The following is a 27723-nucleotide window of genomic DNA, read 5'->3' on the forward strand; positions in this document are numbered from 1 at the left end:
CAACCACCATTAACTACTTACGCCTGTGTATCTGATTACTCTCGCTAGACTGAGCGAACTTCTAAGTGGGATCACTGTCTTACCTCAGCACATACATTTGCTATCTGGGTGGGTGGATGGTCACTCATAATTAAAGGGCAATCCCCCAAGGTGTTTCCAAAAAATCACTTGGAATGAGATGCTGAACTCTTATGCTGCGTTCAAACTAGAGAATGTACTATTTGTATCAACTATGATAAAATTTGCCCTTATTTGAACACCTGAGTAGCAGAACTCACTGATCTTCCCAATCTTTATTTCAATTCCTTGAAGTAAATTAGCAGGCTTCAAAACAGGCCTTGAGAATAGGAGGCAGAGAAAGGGGGAACAGGCACAAACAAGACTCAATTTGGGGGTAGAGAGGAAAAAAACGCACAAAAAGCGTGTAAAATATGTTTTATTGTTCTTTAAAAGGGGTCAGGGTTTGGTTTTAAATCAGGCTGCACACCTTTCATCAGTCTGACATCTCTCTCACCATGTCAAACTGGCTCCAGCTAACAATACTTCATTTAATCCAAAAGAAAAAAATTGTTCTAATTTTTAGGGAAAAAATCCAGTTCTAAGAACAATTAACATTAGTCTGTAATTTAAGACAAAATGAGGGCTAATGTTTCATGTTGCTTTATACACACTTCTCACACAGAACTAGGAATGTAGTTCTCCTAACTCAGGCAGGCACTGATACTGATGGGATACTACACACACACACACACACACACACACACACTTCCGCCAAACAAAATTCAGAGCATGTCAAATGGAAAAGGTTGGTGATGGTATTGACCAAAACCCTTGGAGGCAACAGTCTATCTGAAATTAGAGGGTATGATGTTTTGATCTTGAATCTATGGTAAAGAAACCTACTGTTGTGTTCAGAAATAAAAATTTTGTATAGTACCATCATTTTTTACTTTAAAATTCTAGAAACAATGTCAAAAAGCATTATTTTGTTTTATTTCCTGGGATGAGGGAGGAGAGAATCTACAGGTTTCCATTTAGTTAAAAAAATCAAAAGAACTCCGGCACTAGGAAATAGGCAGTTCACACAGCCGGCCAACGTCTGAGGTATCATCGATGTGAGACAAGGTCCCAGTCCATTCCTACGGGCCCAGGTAATGCTTACAAAGTGGGACCCTTTGGCTCTGCACAGAAATGTCAGCAGGATAAGGTGACTCTAAGCCTGTATTCAGAGCCTTAGAAGCAGGGCACTAGTAAGTGTGCAATAGTTAAGTGAAGAGAGTGCAGAAACCCGAGGGTGCCTCTCCACTTGCTCTATCAATACACTCTGGTTATTGCTGCCTTCTGAAAATAGGGACTAAACAGCTTTTCTAGATCAACACACTGAATCCAGCAGGGACTCTACAAAAAAAAAAAAAGCCACTACACCATTTCATCACCAACAGTCCCTCTGCTACTCCCTGGGTTACTCGATGTCTCTCTTCTACCCTATTACAGCCTGTGGGCACCTACTCAATAGGTGTTGCTGGTTCTGAACCAGTCGTTTTTTTTTGTAATCTCAAAGTGAACCTAGTAAGAAAATAACAAGGCAATTGGTGGTTAAACTGAACTGTACATATAGGGAGAAGTCTGGAAAATAACCACCATAGGCCTTTCTCAAGAACAAAACATGAATTTGCTGTTGCTCCTTTGACCATTTCTGAAAATTCAGAATACAAATAATTTCTAAAATAAAAATTTTAAACTGTCAGAATTCTCTGACATCGTAAGACAGAAAATCAGAGCAGTGCTACAGCCCGCAGTTGGATAGTGTGTAGAAAGTGTGCTGATTCTCTGCCTGGATTTATCTTTAGTGATGGTGCAGAGTTGTCCTCTTCAGAAAACAAGTTTCCGCAATACCTGCTCTTAGCTTCATTCACTGGGAAAGAGAACTCTCTACTCTCAGCTAAGCTCTTTGAGGAGAAAGACTCATCTTCAAATACCATTTCCCCACTAATTTACCAAAACAAAAGGCGTTGACTACTTTGCCTAATGTTAGATCAGAGCTTTGAGGAAAAGAAACTAACATGAACACCCCATCAATAAAGACTAAAAACCACCTGGATCATATAATATAATTAATATAATATATATATATGTCTTTTTTTTTTTTTTTTTTTTTTGGTGTTTTTGTTTTTTTCTAAAAGTGCCCAGGTGGGCTTAAGGCTGCCAGACTGCACGCAAATCTACAGCAACTAGGGCTTCTCCTATTCCATCTATAATGTGTATCGGGGAAGGGAGAGGACAGGAGAAAGGAGAGGAGGAAAATATACCTTTCTTTCCCCTAAAAAAAAAAATCCCACCACTGGGAGATCTACGTGCCAAGCACAATGGAAGAATGTGCTCCCCAAACAGATGGTTATGCACAGGCTAATATTTTGCTGGTTTTCTTTAGAGACCTATTTTGAAAAAGTTAAAAAAGACAAGAGATTTTGAAATAATTCAATCCTGCCTGAAATTAAAACTCCAAAATTAGGAGCAAAATCATCCTTCACTGAATTAATCCCTTTTCTCTTTCTCTTTTTCTTTTCTTAAACATTTTATTTATGTTATGAAGGGATTTCTTTTTTGTTTGCTTTTTTCCGATCATTAGGAGAGTGGTTGAGGAGTATTGAATCCATCATCACTACTTTGATGACACAGGTAAGATTTCAGATTCACATTTCCAGGTAGCAAGAGTCCCCTCTAAATGCCACAATCAAGTAAGCCTTCGTCTACGTTTCTTCCTACTGAACACAGCAATGCCCATTGGTATCTCTGAAGCGTAATCGCATCTTAGGTCGGTATTTCTCCAAGTAAAGCAGCTGTTTGGAATTGAATGCGCCTCTTCTTTTTCTGAAATTACAGGAATAGCAAACTTTATTATACTTTAAAAAAAAAAAGGGCCAGAGATATAGCTCAGCAGCACAAGCACGTGCCTGGCAAATGCAAGGCCCTGAGTTCGATTCCCAGCACCAAAAAAAAAGAGAGAAGAAAGAAGTTGTATGAGTCACTGAAAATGCATTATTTATGTCTTGAAGTTTTTCTACTAACTCCACCCTGCTGAAATGAGCATATTTCCCATAAGACATCACTTTTTAACAATCTAAACGGCAAAATATAGGCCAAGCGTGGTGGCACACACCTGTAATCCCAGCACTTGGGAGGCTGAGGCAGGAGGATCGTTGCAAGTTCGAGACCAGCCTGGGCTACAAAGTGAGCTCAAGGCCAGCCTGAACTGCACAGCGAGACCCTGTCTCAAAAATAAATAACTAAATAACTAAATAAACGGCAATATAAATAAGCTTTGTGAGTCTTCTTAGAAAGAAGATCAGAAAATCTTTGTGTACTGATATTAGTCTATTTAAATAAAGATCAGAATGGTTTATCCAGAAACATCTGACTACACTCTTCCAATTAGATTAACATGCCTTCTGATCAGCAGCAAATATTAAGGATACTGAAAAAAAAAAAAAAAAAAAGAGCTAGACATGGTAACATACACAAGTAATCCCAGCACTTGGGAGGCTGAGGCAGGAGGACCACTGCAAGTTCAAGGCCAGCCTGGGCTACGTAGCAAGACATTGCCTTAAAAAAAAAAAAAAAAAAAAATTCAGGCATGGTGGGGCATGCCTGTGATACACTCTTGAGAGCGAAGTTAAAGGATCATAAATTTAGGCTCAACCCATACAACCTCGCAAGACTCTGTCTGAGAATAAAAAAATTTTAAAGGCCTGGAGATGGGGCTCAGTGAAGACCCTGGATACAGCCCCCAGTACCACCATCACACAACCTCCACCCACCTGCACAAAGATGTAGCAGCAGGTTCCAGACATACACAGAAATGTAAACTATGCTAGAGTTACTACCATACATTTCATGCCCTCTTTCAGTCTTTTTTCTTAAGGGCTAAAAGGAAAAAAGCAAAAAAATAATTGCCGAAGAATTCCAGAAAACAAAATAGCATGGGCCTGTTATTTCTGACTAATGCCAAAGTTTTGTCTGCACACTACCATCCAGATTTTGTGTGGGAACTGGTCACGTAGCTGTCCCAAGTCACTGAATTGTTCCTCTGCATATTCTTCTTACATCTTGGTTATACAAGGCTGCATTTGGAAGATATTCTGGAATCTATTAAAAGGGCCACTAATCAATAAGATGTTATCTAACTGTTCATTTTTCAAGATTCTTAGACATTCAAAGCATATAATGGACATAACCTAAAATGCCCAAATCTGACACCCATCTTTAAACCTAGGAGCCAGTTATTATTGAGTCTCTTTATCACTTGCTCTAGTTTTTCTCCCCTGTGGTGCTGGAATCAAACCCAGGGTTTTGTGCATGCTAGGCAAGTGCTCTTCCGCTAAGCTACAGCTCAACCCTGCTCTAAATTTTGTGTACCTTCAATCAAACAATATTTTAAGTTGGAACAGCAAATTATTCTATACAGCAATTTTCCATAATTCCTTCCTCAAGCGTAAGTTTGCTTTATGTGTCTCCACACTAAAACCTCATACTCACTGTCTTATAAACTGAACTGCGTCTTCATACTTCATTCCACATTCAATCAAAGCAAGTGCAACCAACACAGGGGCCCTGCAAACAGAAACACATCTGTAAATACCCACAACATTTTGAAAATGAAGAATTTTATAAAACCCAGTATTACATGTTACCAAGACAAAGCAAAGTTAGTGCTTTTGTTTTTCCTGTATACGAAAATATCTGGTATTTTCCTATGCAGTAAAAACAGCTCTATAACAGCTAAGATAGTATCATTTTCAGTAAAATAGTAACTTCTAAATTTATTGTAAGAAGTATTTACTCTTTAAAGCATCACATTACAACCCAAAATTTTCTCATTTTCTATCACAAAAAATTCTTCATTGATTTTACCATTACCACAGTAAAATAAATGGCCAAATGAATTATCTTAAAGATCTCAGAATTTTCATTACAAACTGACTTTAGTATCTCCTTAGGAAGCAGCTATACTTTTTCAACTAAATCTTCTTGATGAGCTAAGTGACTGCCAGAAAATAATTAGGAACAGTTCTTCCAGTGTTTTCTTAAAATATAACAAGGAAAATTATGTTTTGTTGTGTTTTGTTTTGGAGACAGTGTCTCACTATATAGTTCAGGCTTGCCCTGAACTCACTATTTCACCCAGGCTGGCCTCAAACACACTTCAATCCTCCTGCCTCAGCTTCCCAAGTACTGGAGTTAATAGGCATACAACCACCATGCCCAACTTGGAAATTATGTTTGTTTAGGGGCTGGAGATTTAGCTCAGTGGCAAAGCGCCTGCCTGGCAAGCGCAAGGTCGTGAGTTCGGTTCCCGGTACCGGAGAAGAACCAAAAAAATAAAAAAATAAAAAAATAAAAAATTATGTTTGTTTGTTTGTTTTTTCCCCGGTACCAGGAATCGAACTCACGATGTAGCGCTTGCCAGGCAGGCGTTGTGCCACTGAGCTAAATCCCCAGCCCCTGGAAATTATGTTTTTTAAAAAGTCTAATTTTGGACTACTTAACTTGGATAGCTACTGTTAATAAAATTTCCCCACTTAAAGTTATAACACTATGTTCAGCTTTCAGGATAAGGATTCAAACTTCTGACCCTATGAAGACACTCTACCACACTTCAAAGAAGCAAAACACAGCTAATAGCCTGAATCACTATCACCCTGAGGCAGTAACAGCTTACCCTACTGTTTTGAGTCAAAGTGCATATCACAAAGTGGCATTTAACCTGCTACTGATAACTGATGCAACACCATCCCGACAATGCTTAGAGAAAAAGTAATTTTTATTGTCTATACATCTCCTTTGGAAAGTTTAAACTTTGGTCATCTGCTCTCTAGCTATTAACTTCCCATTTATCTCAATCCAATATTAACATGTCTAGACTCTTTAATCTTTAAGATGATTTTAATTTTCTTGTTGGTTTCAATGACCTAAACCTTTGATTATTTAAAAATGGGGAAACATTTTAAAAACTCATTAATATAGTATGGCATCAGAATTACACAATCAGATGAAACACCAAAGGCTGCTTTGAAAAATCATTACACTAGCTTTTGCTTTCTTTCCAGTAATTTAATATAAGCAATGTGGCATCATACAGGCAAGTTTCTACAAAGTGAAATTTTCAAATGGCTTACTTAAGTATGATAAATGAACTCAGACCAAAGATAAAAGTTCACTTTCCCAGCCAGGCATGGTGGCACACGCCTGTAATCACAGCACTGGGGAGGCTGAGGCAGAAGGATCATTGCAAGTTCAAGGCCAGCCTGGGCTACAAAGTGAGCTCAAGGGCAGCCTGAACTGCATAGCGAAACCCTGTCTAAAAAAGACAAAAAAAAAAAAAAAAAAAAAAGTTTACCTTCCCAATCCTGCAACACAATGCACTGCCACACAGCAACCTGGCTCTTCACGAAATTTGGTTTTTAACAGGTTCAGCCAATCATCTACTATCTGATTAGGGGGTGGAGCTCCATCATCAAATGGCCAATCCTGAAAAGACATTGGTAGAGAAATTATATTAAATTGATATTTTCTGCGGGACTAATATCCTAATACAAAAGAGTTGTACATTGTAGAGAAGGCAGGCCTAACTCATCTATACTATAAATATCTATTATCACAAATCTGATCATTGCTGAAAAATTATCCGACTGAATTTAAATGTGCCAAATAAATCAGCCTCCTTAACAAAATGTAATCTCTGTCACATGTATCTAAACTTATTTTACAAAAATCTCTATCAGAGTCATTATAAGTAGTAATTAGATGTAACAGAGAAAGCTGTAATTAAAGCCAAAACCAAGTAAAAGGACAAATACCTGCTAATAAGATTTAAATGTCCACTTTGGCAAAAAGGACCACCTGGAATCTCACTGGTCTCTACAAGTATTTTTGAAGATCATCTCCCAAATGACTTCAAGTGACACATTTTCTTTAGAGAAAGACTCAATACTATCTCCAAGAACTAGTGAATCTAGGCCATGCATGGTGGTGCACACCTATAATCCCAGCACTTAGGAGGCTAAGTGAAGAGGACTGCTGTGAGTTCAAGACCAGCCTGAACTATATAATGACATCTTGTGTCAAAACAAAAAAAAAAATTTAGTGAATCTAATAGAAACACACTCTTTGTGCTTATTAAATTTTTTTTTAAAAGGGGCAGGTACCCAATTTTTAAACCTCTGCCTATGTTACACATATCCCATTTAACAAACACCACATGATTAGTTCCTGAGCAAATGGAGGACATTTTTCCAAGTAACCCTTTCTTTTTAGATTCATCAATTTGGGTTGTCTTTCAACCCCATGTACATTTATTACAGGGGCAGAAATGTATCTTCTTTGCAAGAGGCCCTAAGAAATCAATACATGTAATCCCAGCACTTGGGAGGCTGTCAGGAGGATCATTGTGAGTTCAAGACCAGCCTGGGCTATGAAGTGAGCTCAAGGCCATCCTGAACTGCAGAGCAACACCCTGTCTCAAAAAGACAAAAAAAAAAGAAAGAAAGAAATCAATACAAATGTATGGGACTCATTTTACAGACTTTCTCTTCTCCCAAGAACAGAAATACTAGTTGGAAATTTTTTAAAGACATAAAGCGGGGCTGGGGATATAGCTCAGTGGCACAAGCGCCTGCCTGGCAAGCGCAAGGTCCTAAGTTCAAATCCTGGTACAAAAAAAAAAAAAAAAGACATAAAGCTACTCTAATGAGTCTGAATAAGAACACTTTAAGATACTAGAGAAGGAACAAGAAAAGCAACAGTGCACTAAATTGATTCTGCACTCATTACTGCAACCACGGGAACACTTCAGGTAGCCCATTAGCCACAACAGCACATTATGTTTGAATTGTGAACTACGCCCCAAAATTAAGGAGCTGTCAGTGTTATTATAAATGTCACTACAGAGTTTAACTGTAAATAGCAATAAAACCTATAAGCACCTTAGTGAAGAGTCTCCTTTAATACTCCCTAAAATGCCTTGTTAAGAAACAACTTATAAAAAAGCATTATTTGTTTAGAAATATCTGAAACTCAAGCTGACATAATCAAAACTACCATTAAAAACCACCTTTCGTCTATTCCAAAGTGCCTTTTTTTTTCTTTCTTCTTTCTTTCTTTCAAAACAGGGTCTTGCTATGTAGTCCAGACTGGCCTTGAATTTGCTATATAGCCGAGGTTGGCCTTGAACTTGTGGCAATTCTCCTGCCTCAGCCTTCCAAGTACTGGGATTACAGGCATGCGCCACCACACCTGGCTCCGATGTGCCTTTGATTTGAGACAGCATTCAAAAGATTGAAAAGATCTTATTCTCTTATGTTCCAAACTCTCTTCACCATGCAAACATAAATTAACTCCATTAAAGCACTGTATGGGAAAAGGAAATTCCACACTTAACACTAACTGCCCTTTATTTTTTCATCAAGCTTAAGTTAGACCTTTAATTTCATCTGATCACAACTATTTAAAAGAAAACAAAAAGCTCTATTTAAAGGCCTGGAATAAATCCCAGATCTACCATTATCTTCCACAAACTAGTTCAGGTTCTTTAGTTCACTTCTATTTCACAAATGTGTTTACCAACATTACTGATTCAAAGAGACTATGGTCAATCCAAAGTCATTTTCTCACCCTGTCACATATCAAAACAAGCTAATTTCTCATCTACCCGCTGCAGACCATAAACACAATACAGGGAAATGAACTTGTATTCAGCTAGTTTCTAATTTTAAATTTAAAAAAAAAATTTAAAAACCAGAGCTGCACTTTACATCTAGACTTATCTCCAGTGATTTCCAGCCCATGAGCTATTTAAAATGGAAACATAAGCATATTATTATCATGACAAACTAATAAAACATTTTTAAAAACAATGTTTGGCTGTTTGTTGCTTTTACCAAAACAGGTAGATCAGACATGAGATGGCTAATGCCAATAGGAAATTTATTACTTACATAAACTGCCTTCCCAATTGCCACCAATGTAATGGTCTACAGAACTAACCACCTTTCAGTAACAAATATGAACATGACCTTGAACTAATACCTTCCTTCTTACTTTCATCCTACATGATTACCTATAAGATACACAGTTCTTCTCCTACTACACTACCTTCCTACAATCACATCAAATAGCTCTGACACCTAAGACTATGAGGTAATTTCATTAAATGATCCTAAAAGCAACTCGTATGACTTAGACAACTATTTAGGGAAGAAAATTAAAAATTTTAACTAATCTAAAGTTCCTGTTTTCTCTAACGAAACAGGATACTTAGGTAATAAAGAGAAATTCAAAATAATTCAAATCACTTTGTGTTCAAATAGAGTTATAAAAGAAATCTAGCTTCTGCAGAAGCCAAGCATGGTGGCACACACTTATAATCCTAGCACTTGGGAGGCTGGTGACAAAGAGTGCCTGGTTATAGTCGGGCATGGTACTGCACGCCTGTCCCAGCACTCTGCTAGGATAAAGCAGAAGAATCACAAGTCCCAGCCCAGTCTGGGCAATTTAGTGAGATCCTTTCTCAAAACATAAAAAACCAGCTGGAAGTGGAGCTCAGTACAAAGCTCCTAGATTCAACCCCCAGTACTATACACATACACCCCAAAAAAGCTTATGGAAATTACTTTCAGGTAATTTAAATTAATAGCCTAGGAACAAAAGCTAAATAGTACATTAATTTCCCAAATGCAAATTTCCATTTTCTTGAGATGTTATGCACTAAATTTTGCTTTTTATTTGTTGAAAATACTCTGCATTTGTAGATTTTAAAAACACAACTAAACAAAACTGTCAATGTATTAAGCCAAAGGAATTTTAAAAGATCACTGCCAATACTTCATCTCCTATCATAACCTTAAGTAAGAAGCAAAATTACTGGGTGTCAAGTTATATAAGTATCTTTGAAAGGTACAACTTATTTGTAGTGGAAAAATAAAATACTACACACTCACTAGAACGTGGATTCCTTCTTTTTCAACTGGAGCTTTATCATAGGTAGCATCACAAACTCGAACCAAAGTTGTCACTCCATACTTCTTGAGTTCCTTCAAAGAAAAATAATTATAAGGGAACTTACTTTTGGAACCTGAAACCAAAGCTTCAGAAATGTACCATTATAAATTGAAACAATGAGATATCATTCTTAGACAAAGATTAAAATTGTTCTCAATTCGGGAGGCTGAGGCAGGAGGGTCTTGTGAGTTTAAGAACAGCCTAGGCTACAAAGTGAGCTCAAGGCCAGCATGAACTACACAGTGAGACCCTCTCTCAAAAAGAAAAAAAAAAAATCAACCAAAACTAGAATTGTTCTCATTGTTGCCAGGTGAGGTGGAACATGCCTGTAATCCCAGCACTCGGGAAGATCACAGTGTGTTCAAAGGCAGTCTGTGCTACACGGTGAATTCAAGATACAGAAATGCCATCCATTTTAACACTGTTAATTTGCCAGCCTTAACAACAGTTGGGACCAGGGACATATACTTCAGTGGCACAGTGCCTGCCTGGCAAGCGTGAGGTCCTAAGTTTGATTCCTGGTACCCCCACCCTAGAAGAATGCTACTGCAGACAAATTATTTAAAGGTGTAAAACAGCACTGCAAGACCCTGTCTCAAAAACAAACAAATTATCGTTCTCATTATAAGTTAACATATATATAATGAACACTTAAAACATTGAACAGAAGGTAAATAAGGCTCATCTTACTTTTCTTTTGCAGGGGAGGTTTAAGACAAGGTCTCACTGTGTAACTCAGGTTGGCCTAGAACCTTCAGCAATTCTCTTGCCTCAGTTTCCCATGTGCAGGAATTACAGGTGTGTGTCACCACACTCAGTTTAAGACTCACCTTTCTAAAGAACAATTTGGTAGTGTAACACAAAAACTGTTTACATATACTTTGACCTAGAAATTCTACTTCTGGTAATGTATACACAGGAAATAATTAAAACATATACGAGATTTAAGTACCAGCATGTTCACCACAGACTGTATGCAATGGTAAAAAGATGGAAACAAAGAGTATTACAGTCCAGAAACAAGGGAACGGTTATAGAAAGACATATCCACACAGTGAATACCACAACAGCTATGAAAATAATGCTAAGGAGGTTGGGGAAATACTTTTTAAAATATGTATTGTGATCTTCTCTGTATAAATACATACACAAATGCACACACACAAAAAAATCTAGAAGCTAGGTATTAACAATTAAGTTTAAACTGTCTTGTTTTGCTTTTCTGGAGAGGGTACGTGGTATATTAGCAGCCAGACATGGTGGCACACATCTGTAATACTAGCACTGGGGAGGCGGAAACACGAGGATGGTTGATAGTTCAAGACCAGTCTGGGCTACAAAGTGAGCTGGAGGCCACCCTGAACTGCATAGCGAGACCCTGTCTCAAAAAGACTAGATAGATAGATAGATAGATAGATAGACAGACAGACAGATAGATAGATAGACAGACAGATAGACAGATAGATAGATAGATAGATAGAGGAAGGGAGGGAGGGAGAGGGAGAGAAAGAGAGAAAAGAGAGAAAAGAAAGAAAGAAAGAAAGAAAGAAAGAAAGAAAGAAAGAAAGAAAGAAAGAAAGAAAGAGAGAGACAGACATCTAATGTACAGTTATAGCCCTTGCTCCTTTAAAACCCTTCCTGCAGTGAGTGCCTGAACCAATAGCTACTTGTCTTCAAGGGGCCACCATCTTTTTACAGTAGTATCAGAGTAGCCTTTGCCGCTTTTGGAGTCCATAACCAAGGAATCCACAGGAGAAACAGTGTCACATAACTCTACCAGATTTAAAGGTTACTGAACAACCTGAGGCCTTACAGACCTGAAATCAACTTTTACACTGTATACATGAAATTAAGAACATCCAAGAATCCTAAGTATAACATAAGCAGGAACAGTGCTTGCTATGGCAGCACATATAATCAAAAAAGCAGGAATAGTGATTAGAAAGTATCTACTATTCAGTTTTCTCATGAATAAAGTTATTTTAATTGCTAAGAGACTGATACAAAACTGACAATGTTATACTGAGTTAGGAGTTTTGTGTTTCAAATAAAATCACAAAAGTACAAATGAAATCATATTAAAATGGTGCATGCACCTGGGAGGCTGAGACAGAAGGACAGTCACGAGTTCAAGGCCAGCCTGGGCTACACAGTTGAATTCAAGGCCACCCTGACCTACACAGGTGAGACCTTGACTCAAAAACACCACCACCAACAAAAATAACATTAAAATGAACTTTATATTTGTCATTCATTGAAAAGCTGTGGTTTTGTTTATTTTTAATGGGAAGAATTTGTGACCAAATGTTATTTTTAATACTGAAAATATGACCAAAAAACCTGTTAATAAATGTAGAAAGGGGAGGCAGGGATATAGCTCAGTGGCACAGCACCTGCCTGGCAAGCATGGGGCTCTGAGTTTGATTCCCAGTACCAAAAAAAAAAAAAAAAAAAAAAAGGACACAGAAAAACCATAGTACTAGATAATTTCTACAATATTCCCAAATTCCATAAATGCTGTTTCAAAAATTCACTGTAACTAACTCAAAACAACTTAAGCCAGGATTATTGGGCTAGCCGTTCATATTCCAATCACAGGGATTTTTTTTCTTTGTAGTGCTAGGGATTAAACCTAGAGCCCTGTGCTTATAGGCTGGCAAGTACTTTACCACTGAGCTACACCACAGCCTTCCAATTATAGGGATTTTTGTTGTTTTTTCGGTTTTTTTGCAGGGGGGTGGGTTGTTTGCTTGTTTGTTTTGAGACAGGGTCTCACTACGTAGCTCAGGCTGACCTAGAGTTCCTGGTGATCCTCCTGCCTCAGCCTCCTAAGTGCTGGGATTACAGGAATGAGCCACAAGAGGCTGGGATTGTTTTTGAACAGTGTTAATTTGCAATTTTTAACCTATAAATCAATGCCCAAAAGATTAAGCCACAATCTTACCTCTGTGAACTTGTTGAGAGTAGCATTGGTAGGGTTATGCGTTATCAGAAAACGCATGTTCTCATAGGAGATCTCCACAGGGGCTGGACGGTTCATTATGACAAATAAAAAGTGTGAGTGTGCGTGTGAAGAGTGTGATGGGGAAAATGAAAAAAAAAAAAAAAAATCAACAAATCTTGAAATGTTTCACAGCAGAAAACATTAAAAGGACCACTAAAATGCCTAATATCGATCAGTATTTTATCTATTCAACTTGTTTATTCTTTACGAGGCTTCTCTTCAAGATAAACAGAAGTATTTAGAATCCACTTGAATCCAAATTCAAATTAGGCCTCAATGTCTGCAGATGGATACCTTCAGACTCCAAAAAACTCCAACTACATACAAAACGTAAGCAGCCTTTACTACATTTAGGCACTAGTGAGACAAGTTAAAAGTGTAGGTCGTTTTCCACTTTCGTTTACTTGATGCTTAATTTTACTGGAGTCATTAAAAGAAAATGCTTGCAATAAAAAAAAAAAAAAAAAAAAAAGACAACTATTTCAGAGGCCAGTCTCGGTGTCCAGAGTCTTCAAGGCAATGTTAATTATGGCACATAGAATCCCCAAGCTCACTTGTCAGCGAAAACGCTGTGCTGAGCCTGGCAGAAGTCTGCCCTCACGCTCAGAATCGCCATAAATGTGCAACGTATATTCCAACGAAAAACCTGAGGGAGGAAAGCATAAAGAAAATAAAATAAGGTTGACAACATAGTGAACACAATGTCTTAAGTCAAGAATAAAATACTTAAAAGCCAAAGACATGTGAAATGTTACCAATTCTAAACTACTGCCATCTATGCCATGGAGAATAGGATAAAGAGGTATACCAAGAGTTTTAAATAATCAGAAACTCAAAAAGGATGTCTTTCTTTTTTCAAAACTGGTTCAACTGCTGGCCATGGTGGTGCACACCCGTAATCCCAGCACTCAAGAGGCTGAGGCAGGAGGTTCACTTCAAGTTCAGACCATCCTGAACCAAGAAAGTTCAAGGCCAGACTGAACTACATAGTGAAACTCTGTCTCAAAAGAAAAAGAAACAAAAAAAAAGAAAAAAAACTGGTTCAGATTACTCTTTTTTTTTTTTTGCAGGAATGGAAATCTAGTTCAGAAATAATTTTTGTTGTTTGTCAAAACAAGACCTTGCTATGTACCCTAGGCTGGGTTTAAAACTTGTGACCCACTGGGCATGGTGGTACACGCCTATAATCCCAGGACTCAGGAGGCTGAAGCAGGAGGATCTCTGTGAGTTGAGGCCAGCCTCGGCTACATATAAGGGAGCCTGCACTATATAGTGAGACCCTGTCTCAAAAACAAACAGACAAACAAACAAAAAACCTAAAGCTAAACTTGTAAATAAATCAGACACACGTGTGAATACCACATTGTTTCTCTGGTATAAAAACCAAAAGTGTAAATAAGGACCAAAATGTATTTTGAAATAGGAGGAAAATATCCAAATGGGGAGGGGAACAAGAAAGAGGGGAGGAGGAAAGGAAAGAAGGGGAAAGTAAAAAACAATGAGAAAAGAAGGAAAGCATGGAAACAAAGCTTTGTACATAAGAGGAGGAAGGGCTGAAGGGACGGTAGGGGGGTAGGGGGAAAAACAAGTTTTATCATGTACAGGTACAAATTCTCTATGGTGAATGTGATGACTATGTATAGCTAAAATGCACCAATAAAATATAATTTTTAAAAAGGGAAAAAAAAACTAAAGTTGTGATCCTCTGCCTTAGCCTCCAGTTGCTGGGATTACAGACATGCTCTACCACACCCAGCTCTTTATGAGCTTTTATAAAAAGGGTCTATAGAGGGAAGGCTTCTTTTAAGTACCGTTAACCATTTTTAAATTTTTTTAAATGAACCTAGGTGTGGCCTGAGCTCAATTCAAACTGAAGTCTTATGCTGGACGTGTGTTTTTTCCAATGTATCACCAATGCCTGCTGACTGAACTAGTGCATAAATCCCATCTTCTCATTTCTAGTCCAATTTACCTTTATTTTTCACATTACTGCCTCAAAAGTACAAAACTATCCAAAGGTCACTGATTTACACAGTATTCTGCTCCCCCGCTATTAACCCTACCCAGATACAAGGCAAGAAAAAGAAGTAGCAAAATTTTAAATATTATTTTAGGCCTGCTGCTCTGAAACACAGTAATTTTTACAGCTGGATCATGCTGAGAATATCAATGTAATCATAAATTCCTCTGGAAACACAGACAAGGTCAGAATTCTTATACTTGCCTCTTTCCTAAACCACCAATAAGACCATTTCCTCTGCCTGACACACCTAAGACCCTGTGTTACAGCTGAGCAGGCCAAAAATAGTCCAGGTTCTTTTGTACCACAATTTAACTGTACTACCTGCATCTGATTACCCAGTACCACAAAAGTAACAAACAAAAGTCTGTAAAAAGGATTGTGACCAGATAGAAAGATATGAAAGATACTGGCTATTTCAGTACAAAGCAAACACAGACAAGAACTTAAGGCCTATCAACTTTCAAATCTATCCTAAAGCCTTCTTTTAGTGATAACTTTATAGGTATTCTTACTGGTATTCTTATTTTGTAAGTTGAATACTTGTGGTACTACCATGGATACAAACACAAAACTAAAACTTTCCTAAAATATGAAAGATACACATGAAATTCAAAAGAATTAAGAACTTAAATAATACTAGCCAGAGATGGTGCTCCATACCTACATCCCAACCCTAGGAGGCTGAGATAGAAGGATCACAAGTTTGAGCCCAGTCTGGGCAACTTTGGGACTTAGGGATACTCTGCCTCAAAACCTTAAAAAAAAAAAAAAAAAAAAAAAAAAGTTTAAAAAGGCTGAGGATGTAGCTCAATGCAAAGGAAGAATTTAAATAATACCTCAGAATAAGTTACCCACTACTGTAAAAATATAAAACTTTCACTCAAAACTAAGAAAGCCAAAAATAACAGCACCACTTTTCCTAACTCTAATTTCAACTATAACCTCAAAACACATTGAAGTATACATAAAAACATTTTATAGAGTACTCCTTGTATAGTCCAGGAACTTCAGAACTAGGAGAAAGGTAAAATATGAAGTACTCCTGGCCAGGTGTGAAAGAACATGCCTATAATCCTAGCACTCAGAAGGCTGAGGCAGGAGGATTCAGGCCAGCCTAGGCTATTTAAAGTAGTGAGTTCAAGGCCAGCCTAAACTACAATAAACTACCCAGACTTTTAAAAGCCAAAATAAAGATATTTAGGGTTCAAAAAAGTTAAGGTAAGTTAACTAAGACCATACTGCTAAATATAGCAAATCCAGGACAGGACCCCAGGAAGACCCCAGGTCTTCCCAAAATTATTGTTCTTTCAATTATGGAGGCAGCCATATATTTTTCAAGTCACAATCCTTTTCATTTGAGTGTAACTTTTCTTCAACTATCTTTGGATGACCATCTGCAACTTTGTGACTTTATAAGTGGACAAGATTATTAAAATAACTACTCAAAGAACAACGGCTTCCATGCACTACAGAGCAAAACGCAAGGAAATTCTAACCTGTTTGAATCCCTGTGGTTTGAGGATGTAATCACATCTAATGTGTGTCAGCTGGGTAAAGGCAACGAAAGGCTCACATTGTGGTAGTGACCAGACTTAAAAGGTTACAGCTCTAGCATTTAAATGTTCTACCTAGTCAAGTAGTGTTTGCTCAGCAAATACAACAAGCTTTATCCCCTCTTGTTTCTCCAACCTCATTTTGGGAGAACCATTTTCAAGGGTAAGAATAAATCATTATTAGATTTTCAGTTCTTAATACTGAGAGCCCCAACAAACAATTTTTCTGCCAAAAGGAACAGTATGTTCTATCGATGCTAAATACATGCTAAAAAAGCAAGTTTCATTGGGCATGGTGGCACATGCCTATAATCCCACAACTGAAAGGCTCAGGGAGGAGGATGGCCAGGAGTCTGAGGCCAATCTAGACTAAACAGTGAGACCCTGTATCAAAAACAAAACAAAAAAAGAACCTCAATCAAACCAACAACAAAAAAGCAAGTTTCTGTTTCCTGCCCCCGCAAGAGTCCAACTATACATCAACAGTAAAATCTTTGCACCTGTCAGTTCAGCTAAACCAACATTAACTCTGGTGACACACTTAAGAATGCAAATTAAACAGACTGTAAAAAAATCATAAACAATCTACTGAAGTTGGAAAGTACTCAAAAGTTACAAAGCCTGTATTTTAGCATAAATTCTGTACCTGTACAACATTCGGGAAAAACTTTCTTGTAAAGTGCTCTCTGACATTAATTCTGCTCTACCTATGTAGGTAAAAACTGGTTATTGGGCTGGCGTGCGACTCAATGATAAATCAGGTGTTCTGTGTACTCAAGGTCCCAGGATCAATCTCCAGTATCACTCTCCCCGCCAAAATTGTTTACCAGGTGTTGTTTTACATGATACATGACATATAGCAGTCAAATTCAAATATGCACCTAAATATTCTTTTATCTTTCATAGAGCCTATCTTTAAAAAATGTTTTATTTGAGACATATCCATTTCCTACGCAATATTTCAACAGAATATAACAATCTTTAACAAAAGAATATATTCAACAATTTTTAACAAAAGAATATAACTTCACTGAAGATTAGAAAGGATGGCCTGTGGCAGAGATACTCTTCAATTAAGAAGGAGAAAGGGAAAACACAAAAAGGAAAAAAATTAATAAAGGGAAGTGGAAAAAGAGCAAGTAAGCACAGTCCTAACAAGCTCACATAGGGCACACTGATCAATAAGTGACACGAGACTACTTAAAACTTTGCAGAAGTGTATCTCAGCATTTAAATGTCCAATGCCAATATTCTGCTGTTAATATCTACCTAGATAAGAATGCAAAACCAAATGCACGAAACAAGAGAATAGCTATTATTTAAATATGGCACAATCTTAAAATGGGAAACTATGCATAAGTTAAAAAATATAACAAATCTGTTGGGCATGGTGGCACATGCTTATAATACCAGCCACTGGGGACCACAAGTTCAAGGCCAGTCTAAGCAATTTAACAAGACCTTGTATCAAAGTAAAAAATTAAAAAAACAGCTAGGGATATAGCTCAGTGATACAGCACTTACCAAACATCTGTGAGGCCCTGGATTCCCAGTACCATATTAAAAAAAGACCTATAATGAACTGATATGGAAAGAGGACTAAAAGACACTACTAAGCAAAAAGACCAAGGTGGCTGACGGTGTATTTAGAAATATTTGTGAGTACTCTATACGCTTTCAGAACTATGGACTATCTGAAAGATTCCAAAGGTAAGAGAGTAACAGTGGTTTCTCATCAGTGGGGAGGACAGGACTGGAGAAGGAAGGTCAAAACTATAATTTTCTTTACATTAACATATACTTTTTGAACAGTTTTAATTTTTTGCATGCATATATTGCTTTTTAAAATTCTAGATTGATAAAGAATCCCATAATGATTTAACTACATTTTTAACAGAGAATTAGCAAAAAAGCTCTAGAGGGGTTCTGTCCCACACAGGTGCCCAAGCAAGCCCATAACTACACAATTCTATGAAGTTTTCACTTTTGTTAAAAATAGTAAGAGAAATTCATGCCCCACCTTAGCAACTATAATTCTAAATTCAAACATAAGTACAGTAAATGCAAAGGTATAACAGAGGTATGAGGGAATTTTATAAAAGCAGCTCTATTTAACTTAACCAAGTCTTACTGGGAATTCTTTTCAAAATCCTATTAATCCACTCTCACCAAGTTTTCCACAGAGAAATCACTCTGTTAGCTACAAATTCAAGAATATGATAAACCCTCTAATTTGATGTAGTACGCCAGTACTCACCAAATTAAAACAGCATATTACAGTAAAAACACAATAAAAGAATTGTAGGTGTGAGGAAATAAAATATAAAAGCGAAGGTCTAAAGAAAAAGCAAAGCCAGGCATGGTGGCACACACCTGTAATCCCAGCACTTAGGAGGCTGAGGCAAGAAGGTCTCTGCGAGTTTGAGGCCAGCCTGAGGTACATAGTGAGTTTAAGGCCAGCCTGAACTGCACATTGAGACCCTGTCTCAAAAATAAAGAACAAACAACCAAGCCTATTTTATTGTATTATTTTTCTTACCAGAAAGTCAAACAAATTTGTGTCCACTTAGTTTCTATAATCAGGCAACACACAAGCATAATATGCACTGCATGTAAGACAAAGCTTGCAGCAGTTTTTTCCTAAAACAATTTCATTTTACATCAGTAGAGACCTGTACTTCCTATCAAAATAAGTACAAATAATCTTTAAGTAATAAAGAATTTATCCAAATAAGGAGCTACGTATTTTCCCTGCAAATGTCTAGTTAAGAATTAATAAATTCAAGCATCTACTGCACATTAGCATCACATACTCTTAACAGGAACATTGAGACCAACTCAAACAAAAATTCCTGTCAGGCATAGGCGTAGGCAAGGACTTTTCTGTGCCCCAGTGGCACAAAAAATAATACTGAGAATCAACAAATGGGACCATATTGCTGGACATGGTGGCGCACACCTGTAATCCCAGCACTCTAGAGGCTGAAGTAGGTGTTAGGAGGATTGCTGTGAGTTCAAGGCCAGCCCAAACTGCATAACGAAATCCTGTCCCAAAAAAACAAATGGGATCGTATCAAATTTAAAAACTTGTACACATCAAACAAAACAACCAACAGTGAAGAGACAACCTACAGAATGGGCAAAATTTTTGCACACGACTCCTCAGAAGACTAACACCTAGAATATATAAAGAATTCAAAAAATTAGACACCCCTGCAAAATAAAAGGCCTAATCAAAAAAAAAAAATGGCAACTTAAATGAAAACACACTTCTCAGAAGTAGTTCAGATGGCCAATAAATACATGAAAAAATGTTTTACATCACTGTTCATTAGAGAAATGCAAATTAAAATAACAATAAACTACCAATGTATTCTTAAAAAAAAAATGGCCATCACCAAGAAATTAAATAATAACAAATACTGGGAGGGCAGGGGGGATGCAATTCTATACTGTTGATAGAAATACAGTACAACCACTATGAAGATCCCTCAAAAAACTAAAAAACAGAAACTCCATTGGACCCAGCTACTATCCTTCGAAGAATCTTCCCAAGAGTTAAAACCATAGTACAGTGATACACACATACCAATGTTTATAACAGCACAATTTATAACAGTTGAGTCTTTATACACTCTGCCTTAAAGAAGGGTGAACCTGAGGCATTTATAGGCAAACAGATGTACCTCAAGATCATAGTGTTAAATGAAATAAATGAGACACAATTTTAAATATCGTATGGTTTCTTTATGTGAGAACCCAAAATATAAAGAGCAAAGTAAAGAATAAATAATAGGGAAATAGGGAGATCTTTTTCAAACAGAAAGGAGAACAAGGGATGGGAGAGCAAGTGGGAAGGAAGAGAGGGAAGAGGGATTTTAAGAAGACAAAAATGAAAATGGCTTTTTCAAATGGGAAGGAGAACAAGAGTTGGAGGGGCAAGGAGGGATGTGAGGGGAAAGAAGAATTAAGATGTATTACATACACGTATAAACTCCCCACAATACATGTACTCCTGTACTGCAAACACGTACTAATAAAAAAATTAAATTTAAAAAATTCCTGTCAAGACAGATCTTACATTTTAGTAGGAGAAAAAAAAAAAAAAAAAAAGGAGGTGTGAGGAAATGTCACTGCTATGGGAAAAAATGCAAAGTAGGGGAATTAGAAGTACCAGAAGGGGCAGGGGAGAATCCCCATTTTAAATAAGCCTATCAGGAACGGCCTTGCAAAAAAGTGACATTTTATCCACGACCTGGGAGTGTGAGCCGAACAGATACTTGGGAGAACATTTCAGGCAAGAGAGATTATAGCTGATTATGAGGTGGGACATGCTTGGAGGGTCTTAGGAACAAGGGGGCCAATGCTAGGACAGCAGAGAGAGGGCAAAGAAATGAAGTCACAGAAGACAGCCTGATAGGCCACTTTCTAGAAGGACCTGGCTTTTATTCAGAGAACAATTCTCCAGAAGATGCCAGTAGAGGGTTTTATTCAAGAATGATAATTTATGTTTTAAAAGGATTACTCTAGGTGCTACAAAAAGACAGATGAAGACTAGAAAGGGCAAAAGTAGGGAGATGGTTAGGAGCTGTTGCTACAATCCAAGAGAAAGATAATGGTAGCCTGGACCAAGGTAGTAGCAACAGATCGGCTAAGAAAGGGTCAGTTTCAAGATAAACTCTGAAACAGAACCCACAGACTGTCCGTGGAAGTTTGCAGAAGGAGACAAGGTTCTAAGTAACTTTAAGAACTCACAGATGCCTAATTTAACTTTCAGAGGCTACTCGAACAGTAGACAGTAAAAACTCAACCACTGAAGTAGGAAAACTGTTTAGTAAAGTATCACTGTATTTACTGCATTGTGACCATTTGAAAAAGTATCTAAAGACTTATAAACTGGAGAGAACTTACTTTACTAATTAAATACTTACCTTCTGGTTAACTTATCTCAAAACAAATGATTTTCTCATGACTTATCCCAACTCACCAGCACCCTCCAGAAACAGCTATGTATCCTCTGTTTCCTACTTTTTTCATCTTCTGTTGCACTGGTCTTTCCCCTCCCTCACTGATGAGAGAGCTAGGGAATTCATAGTTATCCACTACACTGTGCACAAATCAGGATCCAAAATATCTATATAAGTAAGTTAAAAATAACAAGATGCTTTTTTACCACTAAAAAAAAAAATTTCAATTACTCCCTTGGATATTCCTACTTTTCTACTTCCTCTTCTCAGGAAGGAATTTGAGAATCAAGTTCCAGTACAGAAATCAATAATCAGTTCTATAAAAAAGAAGTGTGACCTTGATCTCTTAACATTTCACAGTCAGCAAAAGATAACAGGGCTCAACACTCAGAAAGGAAAGGAAAGCAAGCAATTAACCAACAATCACGTCTGCTTCTGAGAACAGTGACAATAATACACTAAAGTCCTGTAGGCCTCAATCCCACCCAAATGAAAAGGGAGTGGTCTCCAAATTTGTGTGTACCATACTGATTAGCAGTAGTCCTTTCATTTCTACCTTTAAAAATAACTTCTTTTTTGTTTTTGAGGCAGGGTCTCACTATGGAATGCAAACTGGCCTTGAACTTGCTCATACAGCACAAGCTGGCCTCGAACTCACAAGCAATCCTCCTGATCCTTCTGCCTCAGCCTCTAGAATTCTGCTGGTATTACAGGCATGACCATCAAAAATTGCATTAAGTGCCAGGCATGGTGACACAGCCCTGTAATATCCGCGCTCGGGATGCTGAGGTAGGATCCCTGCGGGTTCAAGGCCAGCCTGGGCAACAGTGAGCTCAAGACAAGTCTGAACTGCATAGCAAGACCCTATCTCAAAAAAAAAGAAAAAAAACCCAACTGTATGAAGTATTTTCATGCCACACTTGAAAATATTTTTCAGGGGCTGGGGATTTAGCTCAGCGGCATGGCGCCTACCCGGCAAGCGCAAGGTCATAAGTTTGATTCCCCGTACCAAAAAAAAAAAAAAAGAAAAGAAAAGAAAATATTTTTCAATTCTGTACTTCATTTTTTTCCTCTAAAATTAGCAACTCTTCAGATGACTCTGTCCAAATGTTATTTTTTCCTTTCATAAATAAAGATTTCTGTTTTGTTTTGTTTTATATGACAGGGTCTCAATAGGTAGTGCAAGCTGGCCTTGAACTCTCAGCAATCCTCCTACCTGATTCTCCTGCCTCAGCCTCCTGAGTGCTGGGATTACATGCATGTGCCACCATGCTTGGCTTATAAATAAAATTTTAAATGTAATTAAATGGCACTACAGACATTTTCACTTTTCTAAAAACAAAACTTTTGTATACTGGTTAATAACATTAAAATTCCTAACAGCACAATCCTAATACTGGGTATTAATCTACTTGCTTTCAGTTAATCTTTTCAAAATTACACTGAACAGCTCTATTAAATTGATTCTATGCATCCACACTTTTATTGCCAGGCAAAGGCATCATGGTCACCCTTCCTATGGGATTTAAGTTTTAAAGACTTTAGTTCATGAGCATTTCAAGACTCCCAAGACTCTTATATTTTTTTTTAAATATGTCTTACTATGTAGCCCAGGCTGGCCTTAAACTCCCAGCAATACTCCTGCCTCAGCCTCCCAAATGCTGGAATTACAGACGTGCACCATCATGCCATGCTTCTTGCGCATCCTTTTCCAAAACAACTGTGGTAACCTCCTTACACAGTGAGAACTATCACCAATTAAGTTGCTTTCCCATGAAGTAAATCCAAACATTTGTTTTCTGTCTTCGTTTCACCCTTCTTTTTTAAATCTTAAAAGGTTAAATAATTTTCCTGAAGAACAATTTAAGTTTTAATCTTTTTAATTCAGTTTCAATATCACTATACACACATTAACCCAAGAACTACTCAATGAATCCATTTTTTCCTCAATAAAGAAGTACATTTAAGGGGCAAGCACTAAGATGGCAGAGTGGTGAGCAGCAGAGAAGAGCCTCTCTGAGACTCACCACTGAAACACTGGAATATGGCAAAGTAAGGAAGACAAGAGAGAGGGAAGTGGGTCCCTTGGAACAGGAAGGATCTGAAATGTGAATTGAAGCACACAGAGAATGTAAAAAGAGAAACCAATGATGGAGGAGGAGGTAGGGGGACTCACTACTCAAGAGGAGTGGTTCAAACCTGTGGACACATGGTGACGGCTGACAACCCCAGAGGCCTCCATGGACAGATGCAGCAGTGGAAGGGAGCAGCATATGTGAAAGACTGCACTAGCTGGTAGTGAGTGTGGATCACTCAGTCATCCCAGGCAAGAAAACAACTGACCAGGCCAGGAGCCATCTTAGAAAGGGGCTGGCAGATGACTACATCTAGCAGGTCCTAGCTGGAATCAGGCCCATAGAAGGTATGTTGATGGCTGCAGGCTGAATGAGTCTGGTCTTGGACAGAAGGTACAGGCTCACTAAGCTTATGCACTGCACTGCCTGCCAAAAGCTACTGTTGGCTTGCTGGGATAAATCAACATGGATCAGAACTCTGTCTCCACATGTTGTCTACCAGTGACAGCAGACACATATCTGGAAGTAGACTTCTCTCTTCTCTCTCTCTCCTGCCCATTTTGTTGCTTTTTTTTTTTTTGTGGTGGTGGTGGTTTTGCTTTTTTTCTTCCCTGTTTTTATTTTTTTCTCCTTCATTGTTTGATCTTGTTTTTATATGAGTGTTACCATGGTTTCTAGCTTCTTTGTGGCTGTGGTTCTGTTCTGTTCTTTCTTTTGTCTCTTTCTCCTATTTCCCTCCAGTCTTCTGTACCAGTTTCCCAAAGTTAGCAAGATCCCCCTTTATCCTCTAGCCTTATTTCTAATCTCTTCCTCTTCTTCCATTTCTCTATTTTCTCCCTAACCCATTTTAAATTTTAACCCCTGAGGGAAAAATTGACATCTTAAGGACTTGTATACTGGTTTGTTTTAGATTTTGTTATATAACCAAAAATCTAGTTCATGGGGGCTGGGGATTTAGCTCAGTGGCACAGCACCTGCCTGGCAAGCACAAGGTTGTGAGTTCAATTCCCGGTACTGGAAAACAAACAAACAAACAAAAAAATCTAGTTCATATGGTTAAAAGTGGCAAATTAATGGTTAGCTCAGTTTGTCATTTTCTAGGCTATGTTTAATGCCATTGTCATTGCTGATGGTATCACTCTAGCCAAAGGTGACATAATTGTTCTAAACAGCTGTTCTTCCTAGTTTTCCAAGCTTGAGACTGACTAAGGGTCACAGAAAATACTGTGGGGCACAGTGCCAAAGAACCAGGGGCTGAGCCAAACAAGGAGCAACTTCTCATCCCCAACAAATTGAAGAGGTAGGATCTTGCAACAGATTCAAACCCCAAAATTCAGCCACACCTGGAAGATACCTTGGAGAAGTAGTCACTTCCTAAGGCTTCTAAATACTATCAGTTAAAGCAACCCACCATAGGCAATTTACAAGCATCCCAGGAATTAAACTAAAAAAATAATAATAATAAATAAAAAGACACTTAAAAAAGATGCAACCCCAGACATCCAGTTCACCAAAGGTAAACTGGGGGGGACATAAGGTAGTACAATCTGAAAGCCACCCACCTGGTCTCTCTGAAGTGGTAAGAACAAAGCACCTGAATGAGGCTCCAGAAAAAAATCAAATCAGAAATGATTTCTTAGGTAACTGCTGAGATGGTGTCCACAATGAAAACCATGCTTAGTGACTCTAGAACAGATACAGACAAAAAACAAAAGAGCTTAAGAAAATTATGGAAGCCATGAATGCTCAGCATAGGAAAGAAATGAAATCCGTAAGGCAGATTCAAGCAGATATCTAGGAGAATAAAAATTCCACTGACAGTATCTGTATCAGATTAAGCCAGTGTGAGGACAGGATCTCAAATACAGAAGATGAGCTTACAGTTAGCAATCATGAAAAGAAAAATTTCTTAAAAATATCAAGGAACCATGAGAAATCAATACAGCAGCTGCTAGATGAGGCAAAGAAAAATAATAATATTGATTAGAGTCAATGAAAAAGGAGAAGATAGCACAAATCATGTTTTAAAAAAACTGTTCATAGACATCATGGCAGAAAACTTTTGTGGTAGAGAAAAAGAATTTGACATACATGGAGAAAAAGAATTTGACATACACATAAATGATGCATATGGAACCCCAATTAGCCACAATTTAAAAAACCCTACAGTCAGGCATATCACAGTCAAGATTCCAGAAATTCAACAGAGGAATAGAATCTTAAAAGTTGTTAGGGAAAAGAAACAGATCAGCTACAAGGAAGCCCATCAGAATCACAGCTAACTTCTTAGCACAAACCCTGAAGACAAGGAAAGCTTGGAGTAAAGGAAAAGGAAAATAATCTTTAACACAGACTGATGTACCCTACAAAACTATCTTTCAAAACTGATGGAGAAATAAGTGGAGAAATAAGATACTTTCATGACAAAGAACATCTGAGGAAATTTATGACTACCAAATCAGCACTCTGAAATGTTTTGAAGGACATTCTAGAAAGAGCTAACAAGGACTACCCTAACAGAAGGAATCCACTAGGCAAGGCAAACAAACGGAGGGAGGGGGAAAAAAGAGGAGGAGCCAACAAGAAAATAACATGACAAAGATAAGTCAGTATGTACCAGTTATAACCATCAGTGTTAATGGTCTCAATTCACAGGGTAGCAGAGTGGATCAAGAAGCAAGACCCAATGATATGCTGCAAGTAAGAAACACATTTAACTTAAAAATAAATTTTAGACTGAAAGTTAAAAGGATGGAAAACAATTCTCCATGTAATAGGAACCCAGAAAAAGCAGGGGTAGCCATTCTTTGCACACAATGTGAACTTCAAGCCAAGCCTGATTAAGAGAGACAAAGAAGGTCACTATATTCTTGTAAAGGGAACAATACAAGAGGAAGAAGTAAATCATAAATACATATGCAACAAATACCAATGCACCTAACTCTATAAAACAAATATTAAAGGACATGAAACATCAAATAAGCACTAGTATAACTGTATTAGGGGATCTCAATACCTCATCATCAGAAAAAAGATAGATCAACTAGACAAAAAAAATCAAAGAGGAAATATTAGAATCGAACCAAACTTTTGAACAAATGGATTTAGTAGATGTCTACAGAGTGTTCCATCCCACAACATCAGAATACACATTTTTCTCCAGCTGCACGTGGGATGTTCTCCAAAATAGACCACATACTAGCTCATAGAACATGCTTAAGTAAATGCAAAGGAACTGAAATTATCCCATGCATATTATCTGACCATGGTGCAATGAAATTGGAAATCAATTGGAAAAGAAACCACAAGAACTTCATAAACACATGGAAATTAAATAACACCCTCCTAAACAACCAATGGGTCACAGATAAAATTAAAGAAGAAATTACACAGTTTCTACAATTAAATGATAATGACAATACAACATACCAGAACTTAAGAGACAAAATGAAAGCAGTCCTAAGAGGGAAATTTGTAACAATGAATACCCATACCAGCAAAACAGAGCAAGCTCAAATAAACAACTTAATGGTGAACCTCAAATTTCTAGAAAAAGAGCAGGCTAAGCCAAAAGCTCATATGAGGGAGAAAATTATAAAGATCAGAGCAGAAATTAGTACACTGGAGACTAAAAAACAATACAAAGAATCAGTGAATTGAGTTGGTTATTTGAAAGATTAAATAAAATTGACAAACCCTTAGCCAACCTTATCAAAAAAAGGAAAAGACTCAAATCCAAGCAGTTAGGAATGAAAAGGGTGAAATTACAGTGAACCCTGCAGAAATCCAGATCATCTATACCTACTTTGAGAACTTATATTCTAGTAAGATGGAAAATCCAGAAGAAATGACAGATTCTCAGATATATATGAATTTCCAAAGCTGAATCAAGAAGATATATAAAAATACTAAATAAACCAGTATCAATCAGTAAAATCAAAGATGTAATTAAAGGGCTGGGGACACAGCTCAGCGGCATAAGCACCTGCCTGGCAAGCATGAGGTCCTGAGTTCGATTCCTGGTACAAAAAAAAAAAAAAAAAAA

General features: G+C 37.6%; 1 protein-coding gene across 1 annotated transcript in view; it reads right to left on the reverse strand.

Moving 5' to 3' along the window:
- Positions 1-419: 419 nt before the first annotated feature.
- The window catches only part of Ptp4a2 (protein tyrosine phosphatase type IVA, member 2), a 37911-nt gene continuing 10607 nt past the window's right edge, over positions 420-27723 (reverse strand). The window contains exons 2-6 of the mRNA XM_005395037.2: positions 13001-13706; positions 9996-10088; positions 6398-6528; positions 4537-4611; positions 420-2871 (exon numbers count right to left, since the gene is read on the reverse strand). Coding sequence (XP_005395094.1) covers positions 2763-2871; positions 4537-4611; positions 6398-6528; positions 9996-10088; positions 13001-13096 — 504 coding nt within the window. The 5' untranslated portion in view covers positions 13097-13706 and the 3' untranslated portion in view covers positions 420-2762. The remainder of the gene's footprint in view (positions 2872-4536; positions 4612-6397; positions 6529-9995; positions 10089-13000; positions 13707-27723) is intronic.

The sequence above is a fragment of the Chinchilla lanigera genome, unplaced genomic scaffold (genome assembly GCF_000276665.1).
Source record: "Chinchilla lanigera isolate Chin_1 unplaced genomic scaffold, ChiLan1.0 scaffold00051, whole genome shotgun sequence".
NCBI lineage: Eukaryota > Metazoa > Chordata > Mammalia > Rodentia > Chinchillidae > Chinchilla > Chinchilla lanigera.